This window comes from Cololabis saira, chromosome 10, assembly GCF_033807715.1.
Source record: "Cololabis saira isolate AMF1-May2022 chromosome 10, fColSai1.1, whole genome shotgun sequence".
NCBI classification, from domain to species: domain Eukaryota; kingdom Metazoa; phylum Chordata; class Actinopteri; order Beloniformes; family Belonidae; genus Cololabis; species Cololabis saira.
The window spans coordinates 39,398,878-39,424,695 of record NC_084596.1 but is presented as its reverse complement, the minus strand read 5'-3'; the positions used below and the strand labels follow the sequence as shown (position 1 = coordinate 39,424,695).

The 25,818-nt window shown below is 40.7% G+C and overlaps 2 protein-coding genes across 2 annotated transcripts; both read right to left on the bottom strand.

The window, feature by feature from the left end:
* Window positions 1-575: 575 nt before the first annotated feature.
* LOC133453039 (phosphatidylinositol 4,5-bisphosphate 3-kinase catalytic subunit alpha isoform) lies at window positions 576-22,743 on the bottom strand. The gene is made up of 21 exons (XM_061732879.1): window positions 22,457-22,743; window positions 21,271-21,686; window positions 20,827-21,036; window positions 20,421-20,671; window positions 19,858-20,103; window positions 19,546-19,631; window positions 19,351-19,456; window positions 18,235-18,387; window positions 15,340-15,474; window positions 15,050-15,174; window positions 13,908-13,989; window positions 13,610-13,774; window positions 13,387-13,490; window positions 12,396-12,567; window positions 9,257-9,363; window positions 8,852-8,973; window positions 7,788-7,866; window positions 7,510-7,680; window positions 5,459-5,576; window positions 5,225-5,376; window positions 576-3,254 (listed from the first exon to the last, which is right to left on the bottom strand). Exons 2-21 carry the CDS (start codon window positions 21,620-21,622, stop codon window positions 2,984-2,986), a joined length of 3,207 nt encoding a protein of 1,068 aa, XP_061588863.1. The 5' UTR covers window positions 21,623-21,686; window positions 22,457-22,743; the 3' UTR covers window positions 576-2,983.
* Window positions 22,744-22,924: 181 nt separating this feature from the next.
* On the bottom strand, window positions 22,925-23,581 carry LOC133452281 (cilia- and flagella-associated protein 251-like; the record flags this gene model as incomplete). The annotated part of the gene is made up of 1 exon (XM_061731500.1): window positions 22,925-23,581. A coding segment is annotated over one exon (657 nt), but the record flags the coding sequence as incomplete, so codon positions are not given.
* Between the last annotated feature and the right edge of the window lie 2,237 nt (window positions 23,582-25,818).

Below are 25,818 nucleotides of genomic sequence, written 5' to 3'. Positions count from 1 at the left end.
CTGGGAAATTTTTCTGGTCCTAGATCAGCTAGTGAGGATCCGAAATCCCTCGATCCGTAGGGACAGATTCATAGCCACTACACTAGTTTTCTTCACTCTCCCCCTAGGTGGAAAGAGGAATTGGGACACCACTACCCTCACGGGAACGCACAAAATTTAGGGCTAGGGATGAAAACTAGGGATAGTGGTAGTATTGGGACAGGGCCTAAGTGTATACTATTTAACTATTATTTCAGAGTCATTAATATGAGAGATATGGTAGTACTATCTGGTATTTTCAATTAGTGCAATGAGTAGAATTTTTGGTTAGTATATCTGGCATGATTATAGCACTATGAAATATGTCTTGGTGTGTATGGACTTTGACTGACTTAATTTTTTTTTTTTTGGAAGTTGAGTTTATGGGGGTTTGTGTTCTATGTATGTACAGCATAACCCTCTTTTTGTGATTGAAAATATAAAAATACAATAAAAAAAATAATAATGAGAGTAGTTTCACTCTGAACCGTTTCTGTGACCTTTGTAAACCACCATGTAAAAATGTGACTTCTTTTTTTTCCTTCCTTTGCAATAAAATGGCTTATTAAATCCATCTGGGGGAAATGTTTTTATTCAACAGCACAATAAATGAATACATACAGGTTCTTATCAGACATGGACATATGAGGATGATTAAAACAAGTTATTTTAAGTAGATTTATGATATATACAGGTGAATACATGAGTTTGGTTCATTTTAAAACATGCAAGGTAGTTTTCTTCAAACTTATTGTGCTTACAGACTTCCACTTGAGGCCAAGAGGTCTACGTGATGTGAGGATGGGCTCCGACGACTTGTCCTTCATTCTCCTCCTCCTCCTCCTGTCAACAACTAATGGATGGCTGCTGGACTTTTTCATGGTTGCATGGGACGCATGCTGCCTCTTTTTTGGTTTTATATGTACTGTATATATAAATTTGTTAACATTTAAAAATACAAAAATATATTACCTCTGTAGTTATTCAAGGAAAGCATTTGCACATGTAGTAGCAGTATCTATTATCTTCATTGTGACTCTTTTTGTTCCTCAAATAGGTAAGAAGATCATTTCTATACATGAAATTCAAGTAAACAACATCCGGTCAGAAAAGACAAAAGAAAGACAGAAAAAGACAGAACTCATGCATAAGCAGGATGAGAAAGACAAAGAAAAAAAAACAAAAAAAAACAATAACCAGTACAAAGGGAAATGGAAACATTTAGAGTATTCTTCTATGTCGTACATGGGGTTTAGTTTTTGTTAATTTGGGTCCGGCCCACTGCTCTGTATCCCGCACAGAAGCACATACATCATGGTGCGTCCGCTTCCTGAACTCCTCCAAGTCCCTAACGGCGTTCAGGTAACACAAACTGCTCTCACAGAGACTCAGGTGTGGAGGAAAACCCTCATCCTATGCATCACTGTGTAAAGCTTGAACTCATCGTGGACCTCCTACACGTGAACATGTGCAGCGACGACTACTTCCACACACAGGGGGGGGGACGGGGGGACGGGGGCGGCCATGATCACACGGATGGGTCTGGAACAAGACACTTGGGGAGGTTGAGAAATATCACTTTGGTTACTTTTCTTCACACAGATGCCACACGTCTGTGACTCGCAGCGAAAGCAAATCAAAAGTTAATATTCAACACTACATAGATGGCTTAGATCGAAGCTCCAAAAGTTAGTTGGAAACCTGACGAGGAGAAGTAAAAAGCAAGGTCCAGAGGTGTTTTTTTTTTCTCACAGTTGCTGGCAAGAAGTAGACGTTAGTGTTGCACGGCAGCATTTTGCGCGTTGTTTTTTCTTCCATAAACTGTCTTGTAGGAAACTCCACTCAGAGAGGCCGGGCTCCCCTCCGCTTCACTCGCTCTGACATCGTTTTTCTGGCAGTATACAGTACATGCTAGCATCACCATTTGCATAGTGTAATAGCACAGGATGCTAAATGAACACTACACACCTTTTTTTGTTTTTATGCATTTTTAAAAGCCAAAACAAAAAAAACAAAAAAAAAAATCATTAATTATGAGAAAGTCTGCTTCATCTGTCTCGGGTGGATGACGAAGGCTGGAAACCTCAACCTCGGACACAGAGTAATACTGATAGACGAAACAAATACTGCAGAGATCAGTGCTGTGTGTACAGGTCTGGAATAGTAGTGACTAAGACTGCGGTGTAGTGGAGATATACATAAAGTACTTGGCTCAGTAGAAAATGGACACAAAAAAAAAAAAAGAATATGTGCGCAGAATGCAGACAAGTACATGAATACACTGCTGTTCGGGAGTCGAATCTCCTATTAACAATAGAGACGCCATGTCTACATGTCTTCAGGTAGTTCATTCGTGTAGTTTACTCGTGAAAACGTGTTAAATGTTTCCATCTGTTCACGCGGCTCTCACAACTGTAGAAGGAACCGATAGATCTGTGAAGACCTGCAGGCTTAATGCCGTTCCACTACCCCGGTTTGTGCCCATCACTTCATCACTTTCTAAAGGATTAGTAGTAACAAACCGCTGGCTCGTCTCAAGGGAGGGGGGGGTTGTGAGGTACACCTCCTAATGCTGATGGCTGCAGATGCAATGACAGGAATAAAAAGTAAGAAAAATAAAATTTGCCGTAGTTCAGATAAAGGCCAATGTTGCCGAGGTCCATTAAACTTGTAGAGTTCCTATGAGTGGAGGAAAAACAAAAAACTGTGAGGTATAACTCCATCCTTATTTTTTAAAGTCATAAAGCATGAAACTGAAAAAAAAAAAGGGGGGGCAGGTTAGGCGTTTTGTCCCCGGTATCACTTTTTCCTGGCGTCCTCGTTTTGCAGTTTGCTAGTCAATGATGTTTCTGAGTCAAGAGCTGGCAGAAATAAGTACCGAGCTTTAGTGCGTTTTGAGGGGGAATTCGTTTCTGTCGTTTTTGTCTCTGTTGCTTCCTCAGCGTCCTGCTGCTGCCGCCCCTCCTCAGTTCATGGCGTGCTGGCGGATTGTGTGGAAGATCCAGTCCATCTTGGTGGTCCAGCCGCCGTGGTGGGCGTCGTTCATCTGCTTCATGAAGTAGTCCAGGGCCTCCTGCTCAGTCTTGTCCAGCGCCAGCGTCTTCCTGATGTACGCGATGTCGTCGAACGACTGCAGCTCGGGCATGCCCGAGCCCAGCATCATGGAGAACAGGTTGATGAAGAGGTTGGCGTGCTGCCGGATTGCCAAGTACGCCTTGTAGCACATCTCCTGAAACCTGGGGATGCAGACGGAACAGACTTTCAGAAATTCAGACCTTCAGCGTGTTTACCGAGACACAGATGGTTCTGCACTCCAGGGCTGGAATATTGGAGTTTTTTTTCCATCTGTTGCATCAGTGCTACGCGGCCGGTGCGCGTGATACCAGCGGCCTCCACTTGGGGGCAGAGCGTAAACTAAAATAGAACAGCCATCGTGTTTTAATTGAAAGTCAAAATACAAACTAAGGGGTTTGTATTTTATATTGTTATATTTGGTATATTGCAATACATAAACCACCAAATCTAACTCTAACTCTTCTGCCCAGCTGGTTTTCAGCAGGAGGTTCCCCCTTAAGATCCAGGTCCTGGTCCAGGTTTCTTCCCTCCTAAAGGGAGTTTTTCTTGCCACTGTTTGGCTTAAGGTTTTTCTCCCACTAGGGGAGTTTTTACCTGCCATTGTTTATGTAATAATTGCTCGGGGGTTTATGTTCTGGTCTCTGGAAAGATCCTAGAGACAACTTCTGTTGTAATAGACGCTACATGTATATAAATCAGGGTTCATACACATTTTAACCAACAAGTTTCCATGACTATACATGACCTCTAAAACATCAATGTATGAATGAAATATAGGTATACACTGCAAAAACTCAAAATTTTACCAGGAATATTTGTATTATTTCTAGTTAAAATGTCTCATTTTTAGTCAAAAAATCTCATTACACTTAAAACAAGAGTCATTACCAGAAAAATAACTTATTTAAGTAAATTTTCACTTGAAATAAGTAGAAAAATCTGCCAGTGGGACAAGATTTATCTTCTCATTACAAGCAAAGAAATCTTGTTCCACTGGCAGATTTTTCTACTTATTTTAAGGGAAAATCTACTTGAAACAGGTGAAAATTGTTGTTTTTTGTGTTTGAGTCTTGTTTTAAGTGTAAAGATTTTGAGTTTTTGCAGTGTAAAACTATGTAAAAAGTCTCCACAGTGGAGATCAAATGACAATTATAGTTTTATACAAAATAAACATTTGTTTAAACTAACACTGATATACCAGCAATATGTTGTAGTATATGTTTTATAGTAATCTAATTTAACTGTAATAACTGTAATAATAACCGATCTGCATGATGCGTAAGATGCTAGGCACGTCACGCGTGAGAACACGCCAGACTTTTCTATACGAAATATTTATTGATCAATTTTAAATCTTACCTTATAGGGCTGTTACTACTAAATGTTATCATTAAGTGAGAAAAATAAATTCCACGACTTTTCAAAAACTTTTGGGGTGAACATACAGGACTGTCTCAGAAAATTAGAATACTGTGATAAAGTTCTTTATATTCTGTAATGCAATTAGAAAAACAAAAATGTCATACATTCTGGATTCATTACAAATCAACTGAAATATTGCAAGCCTGTTATTATTTTAATATTGCTGATTATGGTTTACAGGTTAAGATTAAGATTCCCAGAATATTCTAATTTTTTGAGATAGGATATTTGAGTTTTCTTAAGCTGTAACCATGATCAGCAATATTAAAATAATATAATATTGCAATATTTCAGTTGATTTGTATTGAATCCAGAATGTATGACATTTTTGTTTTTGTAATTGCATTACAGAAAATCACAATATTCTAATTTTCTAAGACAGTCCTGTATGTTTCCAAAACTTTTCCAGGCCTTGAAAATGACATTTTCAAATTCCATGACTTTTCCAGGTTTTTTCAAAATGATAAATAAAATTGAATTGATTTGAATGAATTTTGACCTCAGAAACGTCAAACAGACAACTCGCTGCATGGGATTGGTGGACCTGATCAACACTACACCAGTGCAGCTGACCGCTGGGCCGCTAGCCGCTCACTTGCCGTCAACTAGCGCCTGTAGTGGCCAACGGTAAATTGAACACCACAAACACGTTGTCAACAGTATATTCCAGCGCCGAGACAAACACACAGATGTTCTGCGAGGTGGTTACCTTTCAAACTCCCTGGTTTTGGTGCACTCTTGTGTTCCCTTGCTAATGACGATCAGGAAGTCCTGAGTAAGCACAAACGGCACACGCTCTCTCTTGTACCCAAACTTCTTCTTCTTGTGGTCGAGGAAATGGCCAAAGTCTATGTGGAACAGCTGAGAAAATATAACGAAAGGTCATGACGCACGCAATCGTTTGAAAAGTGAGTATGATGGAGAGAAACGCTGTGGTCTTCACCTGTCCGTCATCTTTGACCATGATGTTGCTGTTGTGTCTGTCTCCGATGCCCAGGATGAAGGTGGCCACGCAGTAGCCGGCGCAGGAGCGCGTGAACAGGTCCACGGCCTGGTCGTACCTGCAACACAGACAGATGTGACAGCAGCTCAGCGCTCGGTGACCGTGTGCTAGAGCAGTGTCTCCCAACCTGGGGTCCGGGCCCCCCCTGGGGGGGCGCGAAACTTTGTCTGCTTTGAGGATATGCAGTTGTAAAAAATTATATTTGCATGTTAAATAAATAAAAAATCATAATAACACACCTAATGGAATACTGTAACCCAAGTCTGTATAAACCCACGTAGTATTTTAAAATGACCAAAATATATTTCAAAGTTATTTAGCAGGATAAAAACTTAATAACTTATTATTATATCATTATTCACTATTTAATTATACTACTACTCCGACAGGTTGTTAAAGGAAAAATTTTAAAAATGTTTGCGCTCATATTAAAAGACACATTTTTCTGAAATTATTTTATGTCCTTGCAATTATTTTCTGTGCGTATTTTATACATTGGTGACACAAAATGAAGGTGAGAAAGACAAAATTATATGTATACAGGGTAAACCAAAGAGAAATGTATCACAAAAACATAATTAATGTTAATTTTTTCAATTAAAGATTTGTAACGAATCACTTTACTCTATTGGTGCTAGTATGTACGGGTCGGGGGGGCCCGGCTGGTCTTAGACACAAGTAGGGGGGTAAACAAGGAAAAAAGGTTGGGAACCACTGTGCTAGAGGGCGGCATTGGGATTGAGTCCCGAGGGACCCAACGCAAATCTGGCGGGAGCAGACGGTTTGAACTTTGCGGCAGACGGCTAAAAAAAAACCTGCGGGATCGGGATGTAGCCTAGCGACAAGATATTTAGAGAAACTGCGTTTAGTGTAGGACTCGGCGATATGGCATTTTATTAATATCTCGATATTTTTAGGCCATGTCACGATACACGATATATATCTCTATATTTTGCCTTAGCCTTAAATTAACACTTTGATGCATACAATCGCACTAGTATGATGATTCTATATGTCTACATTAAAACATTCTTGTTCAAACTGCATTAATATCTGCTCATTTTAACTAACAAATTTACCAAAACTGTATTTATTAAACAGTTACTAAGCAGTGAGTGGCACAGACATAAAAAGTGTCATTTCAAAACAGAAAGTGCATGTTGCATCTCTCTGACTCCGTGTCTGAAGAACATCTGCTAAGAAGCGGCGGCAGTAACTCAGGTGGTACAGCGGGTCGTCCAATGATCCGAAGGTTGGCGGTTCGAATCCCGCTCTGTCCCAGTTTGCTGTTGTAGTGTCCTTGGGCAAGACACCTTACCCACCTTGCCTCGTGTGAATGTGTATGAATGTTGGTGGTGGTCGGAGGGGCCGTTAGGCGCGATATGGCAGCCACACTTCCATCAGTCTGCAGGGCAGCTGTGGCTACAAATGTAGTTTACCACCACCAGAGAGAATGTGTATGAATGAATAATGATTTCTGTAAAGTGCTCTGGGTGCCTTGAAGGGCGCTATATAAATCCAAGTCATTATTATTATTAAGAACATGTTCTGGTCCTGGTCAATGTAATGGCCAAGTGATTCAATTGTTAAATTAATTATTTTCATTCATTAACTTTGTTTATTTTATGTTATTTATTAGTGTTATTTGAGCCACTCACAGCTACTCTCGTTGCTATAACCTCAATCACAATTGATGCGCGAAAGGCAAAATAGCTTGAGCGAAGATGACAATCATGGATTTGCATCTAACTTTCTGTCAGGTGCCTATGAACTGTCAATTATCCATCAAGCTCCACAATGATCATGTTAACATTAAATCAGATAGATTTGTCTGGACATTTCTTTTGCAGGACGGGAGAAGATACTAAATCAATGCATCTCTATTATTGTGCGGGCATGAATGGATATAAACACTGTGGGAGCAGGATGAAGTAAACAGTTCCGTGCAGGGCTCTAGCGTGTGCTGCTTGTTTTCTGCTGAAACCACTCACATCTCTCCCTTGTTCTTGTCCTTGAGCCACTGGTGCAGCGTGTGGCTGTTGAACTGCAGCGCCCCCTTCAGACCGCCCTTACACTGGATCTGCATGATGGTGTGGGAGTTCCTCACCACCTCGATCAGGCCCACGCAGTCACCGATGGACAGACAGCCGTACGGCAGCATCCTGAGGGGACATTTCAAAGAGGGCCCTCGTTAGTTAGTGACACGTTCGTTGTTGGTATCCGAGAGAAAGAGGCGGGTACGGTGCCCGTCAAACCCGTAGGTTCCTACCTGAGATCAAGGCCTTGGTTCTGCCAGATGTTCTCCATTATTCTAATGATCTGCAGCGTCAGCATGTCCTGCCTCAAATCTGCGGTGGGAAAGAGGGGGACACCGGTGAGGCAAATACTTGCTGCTTAGCGGCTTTGATCAGCCCGGTGATGCAGCAGAGCTGCAGAGCTGTCAAAGTCTGGCTGATCTCACTCTCAGAAGCATGCGCACTCTGCAGCGCCGCGGTGCCGGTGTTTCTGGAGCTCAGCGCAGAGCGCTGGGGAGTTTAGTTTGAGCCTGTGGGCCGTGTCACGCCCCTGCAGAGTGAATCGTGCTCAGCCTGTGTGAACTAGAGCTGGGTATCGATTCAAATGTCAAGAATCGATTCGATTCTTAAGATTCAGAATCGATTATCACCATTTGATTCGATCCGATTCGATATTGATTTGGGTTAGTTTTTCCTGGATTATATGACTGTAAAATAACTATTGAAATAATAATTTCAATAGGCATTTCAATATCCATTTAAAGTGCAAAAAAAGAAAGAAATTGCAACAGCTCAAGCAGTAAACAAATTATTTTAGCTTTTCTGATTTATTTTGTCACCAGACACACAGCTTACCATAAAGCACCCGGCATTTTTCAGGTATTTCATGACAAACCGTGTCCGATAACAAAGAAACCAAACAAGCTATAGTAAATATAGATAATATGAACTTCATTGAACTAATATAACATTTAGAAATTTAAGCTGAAATGTCCAGCATTTTCTCTAAAGAAAAAGAGTTTTCAAAACTACTGGGACTACTGGGATTAAAGTTCACCAGGCAAGAATGTAATGATGGAGAAAAAAAAATTAAAATACAAAATTAAAATGTTTTTTTTTTTTAATCAAAAATTATTTTTTTCAAAATTCGATCTTTAGACATACAAATCGATTTTTAGGAATTAATATGAGAATCGATTTAGAATCAGAAAATGGATTTTTTCAACACAGGCCTAGTGTGAACGCGTGCACCGGGAGATAAACGCCGGGATGGCCACGTAAACACAGACTGAGGTGGGAAAAAACTGGCAAAACTCACCGTCTCCATTCTTGAATATTATCTCATTGTTCTGAAAGAGCATTTCTGACATCATATCTGGATTTTCCCAGTTAAGCCAGAGAGGTCGCTTTGCCGATGACATCATCCTGCATTCTTCAAGGCTAAAATAATGGAAATGTTGAAACGGACATTAAATACAGACAGACAGCTTGTTATTAGATACTTTCTCTTCAGGGCTGACGCATTTAGACCAGGTTTACTAAACATTTGAACCTGAGCTACAAGCAGAGAGGACATCAACCCCTTATATGTGCTCTATGCACACAAGCCCTACAACATTTAGTAATAGCCTTGAAAAAAGAAAAAAAAGAAACCTGCAGAGCAAATAAAACTTGATTCCAGCCACTGCAGAGGACTGAGTTTGATAAAAGAGTGCTGACATACCGGAGGTTTCCCAGCTGATGTGCTGGATTCAGGGGGGAGGTAAAGCTTTGTAGTGCATCCATGTAGTCAGGCCTCTTCATCTGCTCAACCAGAAACTTCATTTGAACCTTAAAAGAGATCGATTTACTGTCAGTTATTAAATTCCTGTGATGGTGTGATGCGTATCTGGAGGAGCAGGTCGGGCTGGTACACATGTTGCTGTTGCTGCAGCAGAAATGTGCACCGGGAACAGCGAGGCGATGCTGCTTCACAGAGGCATCGTGGGGTAACAACATGTTCTCTTTCCTGTTACTGCTAGAGAACATTCAATTGTGTTTGATGCAACACCAGACGCTGCTAGAAGGTTACTGTGTTTTGTTGCTAAAAAGGTAGAAATTGTAATATTCCAAGGTTGAATTCTGATGACATATATGTTTGTAATATCTGTCCTTTACTAAGTGTATAATATATCTAATGCAATGATTCGTAGCTTTATCAGAGATATTGTTTCTAAACCTGCAGCAATTTTCTATTGGAATAACGTATATAATGAGATAGATTGGAAAAACACATGGGTCTGGTCAAGAAAATGTATTATTACAAACAAAGTAAGAGAGGTTACTTTTAAAATACCTCATAGATGCTATCCAGTCAAGACCAGTCTTATTAAATATAAGATAAACATTGACACACACTGTTCTTTTTGTGGTAATGTGGATGAAACAATATCTCACTTATTCTGGAATTGCACATATACTCATATTCTCTGGATTGACCTTAATAATTTTATAAAGGCTAAAGTTGATTCTTCCTTTAAGTTGAGCATTCAACATGTACTATTTGGTGTATCCAAAATGTTATGAAAAGCCCAGAGAAAGTATATTTAACCAACCTTCTCTTAATTATTGCTAAATATCATATTCACTGTACTAAATTTGCTAGCCAACGTCCAAATATAATTGTTCTCAAAGCTAAATTAATATCGTATTCACAGTCTTAAACAGAACATAAACCCCAAAGCGGTTAAAACAAGAAGCCTATGTGAGAAATATAATATTTCCTGATCTTCTGTTCTTATTTATTTTTCCTCCTTAAACCTCATATATATAATTTACTGTCCTTAATTTCTAACTGCATTTTATCCTGAAGTTTTGAACCTTTCCTGTATATATCTGTCAATAAAAAAAACCACAACCTGTACCCTCCGGCGGCCGTTTTTGGAGGACTGCAGCGTTGGCACCGACCAGAACGCCGAGACTTTGAACCGAGCGGCCTAAACCCTATCAAGCGAGGCTGCTCTTATGTCGCTGAGGATCTTAAGTGAGCAGATGATGTCGTCTTCAGATGAATCAAACAGACTGCATAAACGGATAAAGCAGCGACAGCGCAGTTCAAACACAGCTATTCCAGATGATCCAAGCCGCGCCATGATTGGCTGTGACACATCTGGGACAGTGCTGATTGGTGCTCGTGTCTTAAGAGTTTCAAGTAAACAGTAGGCAGTTTAGTGGACGAAGAGTGGCGGCAAGAAGGCCGGCATCATCAACAAAGACGCATCACACAAGATATAACAATCCTCTTTTTTTCCCAGGATTTTCAGAATAAAACTGATGAGCAAATGTGGACATTTCTGAGCCTTTAGTTGAATTTACAAGCTGTGTATTTGGACAGCATTATAATTTTGTGTGGAGCCCCATCATCCACATTGTGGAGCATCATTTTACTGGAGCAGTATGTTTGCACCGAGCAGTGAATCGGCAGTTGTTTTATAACAGGACAAGTGAGCAGGAGATTTCATCAGATTTTGAAAATGTGATGAGAAAAGGCCGACAGACATGGCAGAATTCAGATGATTTTCAAAAAAAAGGCGTTATGCTTAGTTGAAATGGTTTTCTTTGAAAAGGTCGATGGGCAGATGAGCATGTTGCTCGCGGTAACAGTCAGCTGTTTCTGCTTCATGAAAATACTCATTTGTTGTGCACCGTTCCTCGGAGCGTTTGTTTCCAATAAGCAACTGCTTCTGTTTTATCACGTAATGTAGCCTACAGCGCCAACTGCTGATGACACGCCGCAGACTCGTTTACCGTCTCCAAACCAGGTCATGGAAATAAGTCCACTCCAGTTTCTCTGTGCAACTCCACAGAAACATGTGTAGCTTCTGCCAGGTGGAGATGATGCTGGGATTAGAGATTAAATATCCCCTCTAGTAGAGTTTACCGATGAGCAGGTTAACCTGCACCTCTAATGGGACGGCCAACAAACAACAACACCAGGACTCTGATGGATCCCAGACCATCAGGGTTTTTTCTTGAATGGAGGTTTAAATTTAAAAGGTCAAATTATTTTCTGTGAGAGTTCAGATTTAAACAGAGATAATCCCTGATACTCTTTTATGATGTCACCGTGTATATACTACATTACTATACCATTATACTACATTACTATACCATTATATTACATTACTATACCATTGTACTATATTATTATACCATTATACTACATTATTATACCATGGTACTACATTATTATACCATGATACTACCATTATACTACATTATTATACCATTATAATACTATTATACTACCATTATAATACTATTATACTACCACGATACTTCTTTATTATAGCATGATACTACATGACTATACCATTGTACTACATAATCATACCATTAATATACATTATACTATTATTATACCATTGTACTACATTATTATACCATTGTACTACATTATTATACCAATGTACTACATTATTATACCAATGTACTACATTATTATACCATTGTACTACATTATTATACCAATGTACTACATTATTATACCAATGTACTACATTATTATACCAATGTGTTATATTATTATACCATTTTGATGTGTAGAAAAGAGTAAGTGCTAAAAATGAAAAAAGGCCTCTGAATTGTTGTTTTTTTGTTAAGCAGCCACATAGTTTTGGATCAATTCATATCTATTATTGTATTGATTCATGACCCATAGCAGTTTGGTTGCAAGAAAAAGGAAGTAAATAAATAACTAGATACATAAATAAATAAATATCCCATCCCTTTCCAGCCTGACAGCATCTCTACAAGCGGACTGTTCCACATGTAAACCCAACATTTCAGCAGGCGACATCCACAGCTGCCAGCTGTCACATTACCTTCTGCGCCTCATCCTTCTTCTCCTGTTTGAGGAGGTCCGTGAGATTGATGAGCTTCTCCATGGCCTCCACCTGCCGGCTCAGGTGCTTCAGATACATGCCACAGGCCCGGCAGTACGACTCCAGCAGCAGGCCGAACCGCTGGCTCACCGTCTTGTTGTGCATCTCTGATCTTCACACAGAGGAAGGGGGACGACATGAAAGGGTTTAGAAATGTGTCCAGCCTCCATAACAGTCCAAACACTGTCTCAAAACACGGACAGATGTTCTCAAACAACATCAACACAACTCCGCCAGACAGTTGTGTTGCATTCAAACAACTGTTTAATACGGTGGCCGAGACCCGCCATTGCTGAAAATTAAAGAAATGCTGCAAATAAAATAAACGCTGCAAATAAAAACAAACGCCGCTGCAAATAAAAGAAACGCTGCAAATATAAAGAAACACGGCTGCAAATTAAAAAAAGAAACGACGCAAATAAAAAAGCCCCAACGGAAGTGAATTACCGGGGACTATTTTTGCTGATGCACCGGTGTTTTTTACGTGAGAGGAGAAGAAAAAGACGAAGAGGACGTAAGTGAAAAGGAAGAAATAAGAAGAGCGAGGAATAAGAAGAACAATTCATGAGAAAATAAGTGAAAAGGTTAGTGTTCAACGTCGCTACGTGTAATTTTTAATGTGCAACACCGGTGCATCGGCAAAAATAGTCCCCGGTAATTCACTTCCGTTGTGGCTTTTTTTATTTGCGTCGTTTTTTTATTTTATTTGCAGCGGGGTTTCTTCATATTTGCAGCGTTTCTTTTATTTGCAGCGGCTTTTCTTTTTGTTTGCAGCGTTTATTCTATTTGCTAAGCGTTAATTTTATTTGCAGCAGCGTTTGTTTCTGTTTGCAGCGTTACTTTAATTTTCAGCAATAGCGGGTCTCGGCTACCGTAGTTTAATCTTCACAAACAGCTCCATCCTCCTGGAAGGAGACCTTTTTAAACTCACTTTAAATGCCAGAAGAAGAAGTGTCCTATCCTCTGATTGGTTAGTGCCTTTTTCAGAAGGAAGCGTGCAAGTGGGTTATCAAGGTACTGCTCATACTTTAGAACCTGGACACAGACGTGGAAAACAGGGAAATAACTTCAGAATATCATAATAAAACATAATCCCACTTATCGTGACTGTAAAGAAAAGCCACAGTTAAATTCTTTCTGCTGATGAAACGCACCTGAACCAGCTGAATAAGGTACTGGGAGAGTTTGTCATCCGTCAGGTATTGTTCAAGGCACTTCACAGCAAAGTCTCTGATCATGGGATCAGGGAAGTTGCAGTCGAGCAACTCCATGGCTTGTTCCGGCTTGATTGCGGGCCAGTCTTTCAGAAGGCAATACATCTGCAACCAAACAGTCAGAACACAGCTGTGATTCAAAGAAATACTACAGTGTGTACATACATACGTGCGTGCGTGCGTGTGTGTGTGTGTGCCACAAAACAAAGGTGTGTGAGACGCTGACGCCTGAGCTCACCTGTGCAACCTCATCCCTGGAGTTCCATTTCACCGCCAGGAGGATCTTGGGAAGGATCTCTGGCATGTTGATGCAGTCTTGTCTAAAACAATCAGAAAATACATTAGTTAGAATTTCAATAATATTAACATAAATCTGTTTAAAAAGAGATACAAAAAATTATTTATAAACAGGTATATGGAAGAGGAAATGGGTTAACGAGGAGTCTGAGGAACAAATAAAATAGGGAAAAGGGTATATTATACTTGCTTAAGATACGTTTAGATATTTATGTGGATATTTATGTAGTATATATTATATGTTGAGAGGGATAGTTATAATTATGTAATATATGTTATATATTTATTAGGTATGTAGCATATATATATTTATAGGGATATTTATGTAGTTTATATAGTGTATATTTATATAATATTTGTATTTTCTATATATTGATAAAATATTTATGTAATATTTATAGTTTCTATATACTTATGGATAATTATGTAGAAATAGGCATGTTTACGTAGTATTTATATAGACTATATTTATATGCATATTGTGTAGATATAATAATAACAATAATGTAAATTAATAGTTATAAAGGGGTAGGAACTAGGGAAAAGTTTACACTTCTTCCTACTCCTTTTTTCGAACATATGTGAATATGAAGATGTTACTGGGTTTTTTTTTATACACATGTTAATAAAAATTCATTAATTCATTCATTAATTCATTCATTCATTCATTCATTTTCACCCAATTATAATACGACTTGTATGAAAGCAAATGCTTCTTAGTTGCAAAATGTAACATTCAAGTCAAACAGATCTCATACGGAAGAGTTTTAGGGCCAGGCAGGAGAAAACATATTTGAGAGGGGAAGATTTATTTTTTATTGTGCACTTCGAGAAAAAAGTTGAGAAAAAAGTCAAAATGTCGAGATTAATGTTGAAATAAAATTTCAAGAATAAAGTCGAAATTTGGCCTTTTTTCTCAACATTTCAACTTTATTCATGAAATTTTGACTTTTTTCTCCAAGTGCATAATAAAAAAAAAATCTTCCTCCTCTAAAATAGTTATTTTTCTCCTGCCTGGCCCTAATACTCTTCCGTACACATACGCACTCAAAGAGCCGTTATAATAAAGTTCAGGTAAATGACCTGTGTCTCCACACGAAGTCCTTCTCCTGCTCAGTGATCTCAGAGAGCGGGTCCCTGGTGCACACCTGACGGAGCTGCTCGTTGTCGCTGTCGGTCAGGGGGTTGTCACGGGCCAGCCTGTTACTCTGCAACACAGTTCAATCACATGACCCAAATGTGAATTTCCTCTGCACGAGGATCACAAAGCTCGTGTCAATGAAAAGGTTATATTCAATTTCTGTGCACGGAAGTACTGACACGGCAGCTACTCAGAATCAAAAGGAGGCCGCGTGATGCTCTTCATGGCTTACCAGGCCAGTATGGCAGTAATTAAAGCCCAGCTCTCTGGATATGTTCCAGTTTGCGTGATCCTCGACGATGGCCATGTCAGGGAACTTGACGGGACAACTGAACTGGTCAAACTCCAGCTCCAGACATGGGGTTTCCTGGATGAAAGGGGTTCAAGGGGAGCTGTCATTCAAAGTGTCTGCTGTGACCACAGAAAATGCCTAAATAAACATGTAATTAAGAAGTGTTGGTGCTTCAATTAAAAACCCCTCTGAAAGATCTGTTGAATCCACGTAAGAAGGTCAGATGTCAGGAGGTGACACATGACTAATGAAAACACAAAACCAATGTCCAATAAGCCAAGCTGTACATCCTAAAGAACATGAACCCATTACGATCTCCAGCTATCATATTTACCACAGCCGACCTCTAGGTTGGCCGTTCTCAGCATTGTTGCTAAGCGACCAGCGTTATTGACACAGGAAGTGAAGAAGCGAGGAGACCGTTTAGCCCAGGGGTCGGCAACCCGCGGCTCTAGAGCTTTTTCAAAAATGTTTGACTTTTTTTCTTCTTTTTTCTTTTTTTTCTTCTTTTTTTCCTTTTTTCTTTTTTTTCTTCTTTTCTTTCTCAAAATTTTGACTTTTTTTCTCGACATTTCGACTTTTTTTCTCAACATTTCGACTTTTTTCTCGACATTTTGACTTTTTTCTCGAGATTTTACTTCAACATTAATCTCAACATTTCGACTTTTTTCTCGTCATTTCGATTATTTCATCGACATTTCGACTTTTTTCTCAACATTTTGACATTTTTCTTGACATTTCGACTTTTTTCTCAAGATTGTACTTCAACATTAATCTCGACATTTCGACTTTTTTCTCAACATTTCGACTTTTTTCTCGAAGTGCATAATGAAAAAAAAATCTTCTCCCAGTTATAACTAATATAGAAACATGCAGCATGTGTTTCCTTCATTCTAAGGCTGATACAAGACTTTTCATTTTTTGCGGCTCCAGACATATTTGTTTTTTGTGTTTTTGGTCCAATATGGCTCTTTCAACATTTTGGGTTGCAGACCGCTGCTTTAGCCAATCAGAATGCAGAACACGATGCACAATGTAAATCCGTGAAGCAGCGAGACGTGAAAGGTGAACCGCGTTACAGCGAGGGATTACTGTATCTCAATATTCTGTTTTTCTACTGATTCCTTCTTAATCTCCTAAATCAAAGCCACCCTCACTGCTCTTTTCCATCATTAAAACTTTCAAAAGTTTGACAAACTTAGTTTGTGGCCATTTCAAGTGATTTCCATGAAACGTGAGATATTTCATCTTGAGACCAGGGTGCTGACAGCTGTTAAAAGCACTTCGATTGGAGCGCAAAACAATAAACCGATCAATTTTCTGGTTGCGATCCCAAGATACTCTATAGCTTTTATCTTTTGATGTAATAATTTTAGATTAATTAAACTTGGTACTGACTCGGGCTGCACGAATAATCATTGTAGTCAGCAGAAATTAATAACTAAATTGGTTTTTAATAATCGATTATTAGCTGGTTACATCATCACACGTCTGATTCATGTTGTAGATTGAAACTTAAAACCCTTCTTAAAAGGAATAATTACGTTCATGTTTCTTTTAATGACATCAGTTACAGCCTAAAAAAAGTTTTGCTTAAAAAAAAAAAAAAAAAAAAAAAAACTTTTTCCCCCGTTTCAGCCCCGTTTCACCCCCGTTTCAGACAGGCCATATTTTTCGATGTGCTCAGCGTCTCACCTGTCTAGTGTATCACACGGTGCACCATCAGAAAGCTTTCCTTTTTCTAATTTCATAAACGATTATTTGTTTTTATTTGAACCAACCATTTGGGAGTAACGGTAGTGAGAAGCTAACGTTACGATTGTATGACCATAGACGGTAAATACTGCTACACGCTGTGGTTGTTGAGGAAGTCCTGGTGGCGGCAGGAGCATTTTAACTTTCTTAAACAGTCTAGGAGTTATGGCTGTGAGAAATACTCCACCGAATCTTATGAGGACCAAAGTTTGTTTATCACAAGTTAAACAAATCACATATCTTTGATTCGAGAAATCAATGTTTTCTTGTTAGTTGCCACATGACTGAGACAATCTTAGGCCTATTTTGAAACCTACAACCTGCATAAAATGGTTTAATTTATCTAGCAAGTCATTAAGCTAAGTTGTTTAGCCATTCCAATAATCGATAGATTGATCATCTACAAAGAAAGTGGTTGGTTCCAGCCCTGGTACTGACATGTTTTGTAAGCTAACCAGATCTGAGCTTCAGTTCACGTACACAAGGCTTCAATTGACTGGTAAAATTAGTTTTCAACAGCTGATTAAATTTCAGAAGCCATTTACAAACGTGAATGACAGATGTTCACGAAACATTTTTGCTCATAATCTGGAGGCTAAAGCTTCCTCATACTGACTCCAGGAAAATGTTTCTAGGACTGTGACTGTAGAACCAAAGTGTAAAATAAGGTGGGGAAAAAAACTGCTCCGAGGTGTTTCTTACAGTCATCCGGAAATTTGAAATTAAACTAATTTAAAAAAAATTGAACTGTAAGGGGCCACCGATGATTAAAGGCCTGGCCCTTAAGGGCTCTATGGCCCAAACTTTCTGATGTACGAGTTCAAATGTCAAGAAAAATCAACTCAACTGATCATCGTGATATTCTTTGCCTGTCTGCCAAATATGGAAAAACTTCATCACTGCATATCTGTGATAACTGAGTGTTTAAAAACCCAATTTATAACCGACCAGCCAGACAAAACACTTCCACAACATAAAGGAGGAATAAAACATCTGTTAACTCCTGTCATTATGCACTAAAGGGGGGTGGGAGACAAATAAGTGAGGGTTATATTATCAATATTGCCATTGTCTGATCACCTTGTTGGGGTTGGAGCCGGTGACGCCGATAGGGTTGAGCAAATCCTCCAGGCCGTGTGGGACCGGCCACAGGTTGAGAGCCATCTTTCCTGCAACTAGCGTGTGGGTGTAGTCAAACATGTTGATGTTGCCCCAGGCCAGGGGACAATGCTCCTGCAGGGAAAATACAGCGCTGGATGACACATGAAAATCAGCACGAGGGCAGCCGCTCTTGTGGAGCGCCGGAGAGCCGCGGAACAAAGGGAAGTCATTTGTTTACCATTCAAACTTTAGGCAGGTCTGTTGCCTGCACTGATTTGATCATGAATATCAAAAAGCATGAAATACATTTGATTAAGATCATGCCTAGGTTACAAATTTGTCTAAAAAAAAAGCAGGAAATAACAGTTTTCTGCCCCCTCTCATTTGCTATATGCCTGCAGGAAAAGGCCTATAAGTGTTTGACTTCTTTGTTAAAACTATTTTAGTTTGTTTGGCTGCAAGCTAGGGCTAGGCGATATATCGAGATTTTAATATATATCGATATATTTTCAAACGCGATATGGTACGAGACAATATCGTTTATATCGATTTTAAAAAAAATATATATTTTTTTAAATTTTTTTTTATGATTTTGATATACGTTATTTTTTGACAAATTGACTTGAATGTTTTATTTGAGATTTGCACAAATGTTTTGTTATTTGCACAACTGTCAACCTCAGTGGAAAAGTCTGTCTGTTACTGTCTACATTGTATTAATTGCACCGTGTATTTTAATTTAATTGTTATGCAGGAAAGGGATATTTGTTTTATTTTATTCAAGAAGCATTTTTATTCTATATATGCAGGCAGTTTATTTTTATTTCATTTGTTTTATACATTTTGATATTGTGCAGACTTCTGACTGTTTTTTTAAGGGTTTGCCTCAGAAAAAAATGAAGCTAACAGAGATGGTATGCTATAATGCTTTGGGGGAAACCCCAATTATGTCACAGAAAAAATATCGATATATATCGAGTATCGCCATTCAGCTAGAAAATATCGAGATATGACTTTTGGTCCATATCGCCCAGCCCTACCTTCTGGGGCCGCAGTTGTTGCAAAACAAAGGTGTGAACATGAAGCATTACAAACCTCTTTAGCTCCCTTCCTTCCCTTCACAGAGCAGATTGACAGGCAGAGTCGGGCCGCTCTGGGAACCTCTGGAATGTACATGTCATAGTCCAGCCACTCGTTCCACCTGAAATACATAGGAAAATAATAGTGGTCAGTACATTCATTGAATGAAATCCGAGCACGTTAAACTCAATTTTTCGCAGCCTTTGCTACCTGGGGTTTGAGCAGGGCACCCGTTGGGTATTGACGTTGTCACACAGCTGCTCTCCACCGTGGTATATCCCGGTCCTGACGTAGATCTACAGCACCAACAAGAGCGGGGGATTTATACACCAATCCACCCAGGTGATGACATTATTTTTAGCAAATTGCTGACAGTGCGGCCATGCTGCAACATCGTCTTACAATCCCAGAAGGTTCCAAGATGTCACATTACAGTATTAGTTTCAGTCCAACAACCGCACCAAAGAAAAACCTTTAAATGAAATCAATTTGTGGCAGAAGATGATCCGTAAAGCGTCGTACCTTGTCAATGTCTCTGATGTTTACATTGACATAAGTAGCGCAGAGGATCTTGAGCCTCAGCGTTCCGTTGATGGTCCACAGAGATTTGGTGGCGGTTTCCCCGTTCATGTAGGGCGTTGCCGTGGATATTCGCCTCGCGTACGACGGCATGGTGAAGTTGTCGGTGGGCAGTTGTGAATACAGGCTGTCTTTGGACATCAACATCAAGTTGGGCATCCTCCCCAGCATGATACAGCTGCGTATGTACTGTCAAGCACAAAATGGTATTTAAAGATGTTACACAATACTTTCACACTGTTCACATCATGTGACCATTCAAAGCCATTTCTGGACCTGTCGACCTAAATCATACAAATTTACAATCGCAGCTCAACAAAGTGAAATATTCAGCACTTGGATAACACAATGTCCGTTGGCTTCTCTTATAAACACACACGTACAGCCAGAGTGCAACTGTCAAACACAAATGTGCTGAATGACATTTTAAGGTGAAGTGGATTCCTCCCCCCCCTTTTAAAAACAACTGCATCCAATCGAGGCGGGCTAGGATTAAATTAGATTACCTTGTACTGGCTGAGGGGATATTTCTCCAGCAAGTACTCATCACAGCCGCAGACTTTGAGGATGTACTTTCCCTGATACTCTTGGACGCACATCTTTAACTGCTCCTGGGAGAGCAACATGCTCCGTGTCTTCTTACGGATGGCCTCGGCAATCACCTGCTCTGGCACGCAATCGTGGTTGATCTTCAGGGTGTACTTCTGCTTATCGTTGCTGGGTGAAACAATGACCCAAATGACCACAATGATTTGACCTAGGAGAAAAATAAAATATTTGATCAACCATGTGCACAAAGAAAAAAAAAATCAAAGCAGAAGTACAATGAATAAATTAATGTTCCCTCTTTCTCCTTCCATACCCATGTTACACTGCTGAATAATGACCTTAAAAGAGTTATGGCAGGCTTACCTTTATCAAGTTTATTATAGATGTGCCTGGGAAGTTCTGCTGAGGACTCTACGTTAGGAGGGTAGACGTACAAAGCTCTGCTGTGGGGTCCATTACTGTCTCTGAGGTCCACAGCTTCCTTGCAAACATTTAAAATGTTCCTTCTGAAGTCCTGTACTTCTGGATCTTTCACCAAATCAAACTCACAAATAGGCATTCCTATAGCAAAACCTACGAAAGGGGAAAAAACAGTTTCTAGTTACAGTCGCAGTCCTTTTTTTTTTTTTTTTATGAGATGTGACATGATGCCACACAGCAACACAATACCCGGTATATTACTTCCAGCATTAAGTTAATCCTTGTCATTGTGGGTTGTGACTCCACCAAGGCCAACAGCTGCTACACTGCATTGCTGCAGAGTGCAGTGGGTTGGTTCTAACAGGAATAAGAAGCACAACTACATACCTATTTCTCTGTTGAGAATTTTCTCTTCCCTGTTGCCAACTGGCTCAATAACTTTGAGGAAGGCCTGGAAAAGCCTAAGATCGCACAACCTCCTGGTCTCATCGTAAAACTCCTCCCGCTCTGCCTCTTGGGTGACACTGACAAAGATGTAGGAGCTCTCCTCCTGCAGCAGATGGTAGAGAGGATACTTCCTGGCCTCTCTGAAGAGATCGTGCTTAACGGTAATAAGTGTGGACTCTCTGAGGCAATCCAATGTCACAATCATGCCATTTGGCAGAAGGCAGTCCACCCGTATGCTGGGGGGCATCAAGTGCATCCCCCATAATTCCCCGGAGGAGGGTCTGGGAGGCATGGTTGTGCCAGAAAATCTGCTCTATTCAGAGCCTGGTAATTACCAGATGAGCGATGTCAGTCAACTGTGGGAGAGAAGGAAACAGTACACTGTCAAAAAAATCTCCTCTTCTGTAAAATACGAATAGTATTTCCCCCAACATGTGAGGACATTGACTTTAATTTCCTACTGAGAGGACACACGTTACATAAGCATACTTTGATTTAGCATTAGATCCCAAAAATGTAGAAAAGTGACTATTTCCCACATCAACCTAATAGCTAAACAGCTTCCTCTGTGGCTGAACTGAACTGATCTGGATCCTGATCAGTTCAGATTGACTGAAACACATTGGGGATCGTTGAACTTTAGCAGTGAATGAACAAACACACGATGACACACGGTGACAGACAGCTGGACCTGATCCTAGCAGTGTTTCCCGAACATGCAGCCGGGCTGTGACCGACACTTAGCTGGCCAGAGCAGAAACAGCATGTAAACAAACCTCCATCGCAGTGAAACGTGGCTCACAAAGCCCATAAAGGCTCGGGTTCAGGCTCGGACCCGGGGCTTCCTCTGGCCAGGGGTGTTTAAATGCGTAAAGCAAGAAATAAAAGTGTTGTTTTGTATCGAGCTACATGTGCAGGCTAGCCCGGTGCAGTAAGCAGATCAATGTCATCTGCAGGATGAAAACTTAGCCCCACACACGGGCTAATTTTAGCCTGTGGTGGCTTTAATCAAGGCTCCGGCTCCAGCCCGGTGGAGTGTGTTGATGACTGGTGAAAGAGAGGGTTAATCCACAACAGAAGTGATAATAATAGAGGAGAGAGGAGAGAAGAGACGGCTGGACCGCACCTGTTTGGTAGCTAGCAGCCGGTTAGCCGCGGCGGCTACAGCGGGAGCTCCGGCGGCGCTGCCCGCGCTGGAGCATCTACCGGCGGGGAGAGGCGGGGAGGGGGGCTCGGTGTAGCTGCCGTTAGCTCCTAGCTGCTAGTGCTGCTGCTGGTGCTCCCGGTGGTAGCGGCTAGTGCTGCTAGTGGTGGCCGCAGGTGGACGGACCGACGCGGGGAGGAGTTCGTCATGCTGCCTCCCCGAGACCCGTGTATGGTTGTAGCGGCTAACGAGGTAGCAGCCGAGGACCGCCCTCTTCCTCATCTACCCCTTCCTCTTCCTCCTGTTCTCCTCCTCCTCTTCCTCTTCCTCATCTACACCCTCCTCCTCTTCCTCCTCCTCTTCCTCCTCCTTTTCCCCCTCTTCATCCTCCTCTTCCTCTTCTTCCTCCTCCTCTTCCTCCTCCTCCTCTTCTTCATCCTCATCTTCCTCCTCTTCCTCTTCCTCCTCTTCCTCCTCCTCTTCCTCCTCCTCCTCTTCTTCATCCTCATCTTCCTCTTCCTCCTCCTCTTCCTCCTCCTCCTCTTCTTCATCCTCATCTTCCTCCTCTTCCTCTTCCTCCTCTTCTTCATCCTCATCTTCCTCCTCTTCCTCTTCCTCCTCCTCCTCTTCCTCCTCCTCCTCTTCTTCCTCCTCCTCTTCTTCATCCTCCTCTTCTTCATCCTCATCTTCCTCCTCTTCCTCTTCCTCCTCTTCCTCCTCCTCTTCCTCCTCCTCTTCTTCATCCTCCTCCTCTTCTTCCTCCTCTTCTTCATCCTCCTCTTCCTCCTCATCCTCCTCCTCTTCTTCTTCCTCCTCTTCTTCCTCCTCCTCTTCTTCATCCTCCTCTTCCTCCTCATCCTCCTCCTCTTCTTCTTCCTCCTCTTCTTCCTCCTCCTCTTCTTCATCCTCCTCTTCCTCTTCTTCCTCCTCTTCTTCATCCTCCTCTTCCTCCTCTTCTTCCTCTTCTTCCTCCTCCTCCTCTTCCTGCTCCTCTTCCTCCTCCTCTTCCTCTTCTTCCTCCCCCTCTTCTTCCTCCTCTTCCTCTTCTTCCTCCTCCTCTTCTTCCTCCTCTTCCTCCTCCTCCTCTTCCCCCTCTTCCTCCTTTATCTCCTCATCTTCCTCCTCTTCTTCCTCTTCCTCCTTTACTTCATCCTCTTCCTCCTCCTCACCTTCCCCCTCTTCCTCCCCATCTTCCCTCTCTTCCTCCTCCTTTTCCTCCTCTTCGTGCTCTTCCTCCTTTTCCCTCTTCCTCCTCCTCATCTTCCTCCTCTTCCTCCTTTTCCTATTCTTCCTCCTCTTTTTGCCCCTCTCCCTCCTCTTCCTCCTCCTTTTCCTACTCTTCCCCCTCTTCCTTCTCTTCGTCCTCTTCGTCCTCTTCCCCCGCTTCCTCCTTTTCCTCCTCCTCATCTTCCTTCCTTCTCCTCCTTCTACTCTCCCTTAGTCTTGGTTCTGGTCCAGGTTCTGGTTCTGGTTCTGGTTCTGGTTCTGGTCCAGGTTCAGGTTCTGGTTCTGGTTCTGGTCCAGGTTCTGGTTCTGGTTCTGGTTCTGGTTCTGGTCCAGGTTCAGGTTCTGGTTCTGGTTCTGGTCCAGGTTCTAGTTCTGGTTCTGGTACAGACCTCATGTTAGTTTCCAGCCAGTCTGAACCGAGAGTGAAGGAGAATGTCCCATTAATCCCAACACATATCCGCTCTGGCTGCATGTAAAGGTTATATTTACTCTGTTATGCAAGTCCTCATCTAAGAAAAACTTGGCAGAAGTAACAATAACAAGGTTCAATTCTGAATTTGATTGTCAAAACAATTGGGGTTTTCCGGCCGGGGTTTTCCTCCGTGGAGCAAACGTCTTCCTTTAATAGCAATATTATATGAGACTGTGAAGCTTTGAGAGAAATGTGCACTGCAGTCCTACAGTATTGTAGTCTGATCTAGGACTCAAGCAGCTCAAATGCTCATATATTTACTTTCTTGATGCTTCCAGTTGGTGACCTATTGTGACAATCATTTAGTGTTTAGTCTTAATCAGTCTTATTCTGTTGAAATCACCATGAATTCAGTTTTCCTGCATCACTTCTGCATCAAAGTGCGCAAAGGGCTGAAGACGGGGGGAATTACTTGTGCTGAACTTGGGTCATCATCCGTCACATCTTTATTCTCGTTAGCCCAGATAGTCACCCAGATGGTTCAAACATATCATCAGAGGAGGGTAGTCACGAGTTACATTTAATCCGTTACATGTACTTGAGAAAGTTTTGGGACATTTTGTACTTTTAGGAGTAGTTTTGAATCACTATACTTTTTAATTTTACTTGGGGGATTTGTGAAGGAGAAACTGTTCCTCTTACTCCGCTACATTAGGCCACGTTGAGCTGTTACTTTTATTTTATCCCTTTTATCCACATACGCGTCAATCTCATTGCATCACTGTGTGATTCTTTGGGAAAAATGTTTGTTTTTGCATGTTTTGTCACATTTACACAGACTCAAACACACACAGAGTTTATATGAGTTAATGGGCTTGCTCTAGTTCTGCCTGTTTGAAAAAGAAAAGTACAAAGGCTTGAAATTTTGTGCTACTTGTGCTTAATTTATTTTTTTATTCTGATATTTTTTATTTATTTTATTATTTATTAAAGTACTTGAATGTACTTTAAGATTATTTTAATTTAAGCTATTTTTTTATTAATTTAAAAAAAAATTTTGCCTGAAGATGATTATTTTGCACTTTTGTCTGTCTGAATGGTTGTGTTAAAAAAAATAAATCAGACGTTACTCAACAGTTACTCAGTACTTGAGTAGTTTTTTCACCAAGTACTTTTTTACTTTTACTCAAGTAATTATTTGGATGACTACTTTTTACACTTACTTGAGTCATATTATTCTGAAGTAACAGTACTTTTACTTGAGTACAATTTTTGGCTACTCTACCCAGCTGTGCATATCATACAGAGGTAGAGATGCAGGTATAGGACTGCAGGCAGGGCAGCACTCTGCTACTATTATTATTATAAAGCTCCTCTGACGGAGACATTGCTGTGTGTGCTTTAGCATCGTCCTGCTGGTGCAGGGCATCCCTTCAAAAGCTGTGTGTTTCTCTTTAGTACGGCTTGCTTTCCCAGTCTTTTGGTGCCCACGTCCCAACTTTCCAGTCATGAAAAGTTGGGACGTGGGTCATTAAATTCAAAATTAGGTACCATTTTTCATGATATGATCAAACGTATCACTTTCAACATCATTTTCCATGTACTAATGTGAATAAAACATTTGCAAATCTTTATGAGATATGCGAGTCATTGCGTTTTATTTACATTTTCAACAGCCTCCGAAGACCCAAGCTCTTTTTTGGCA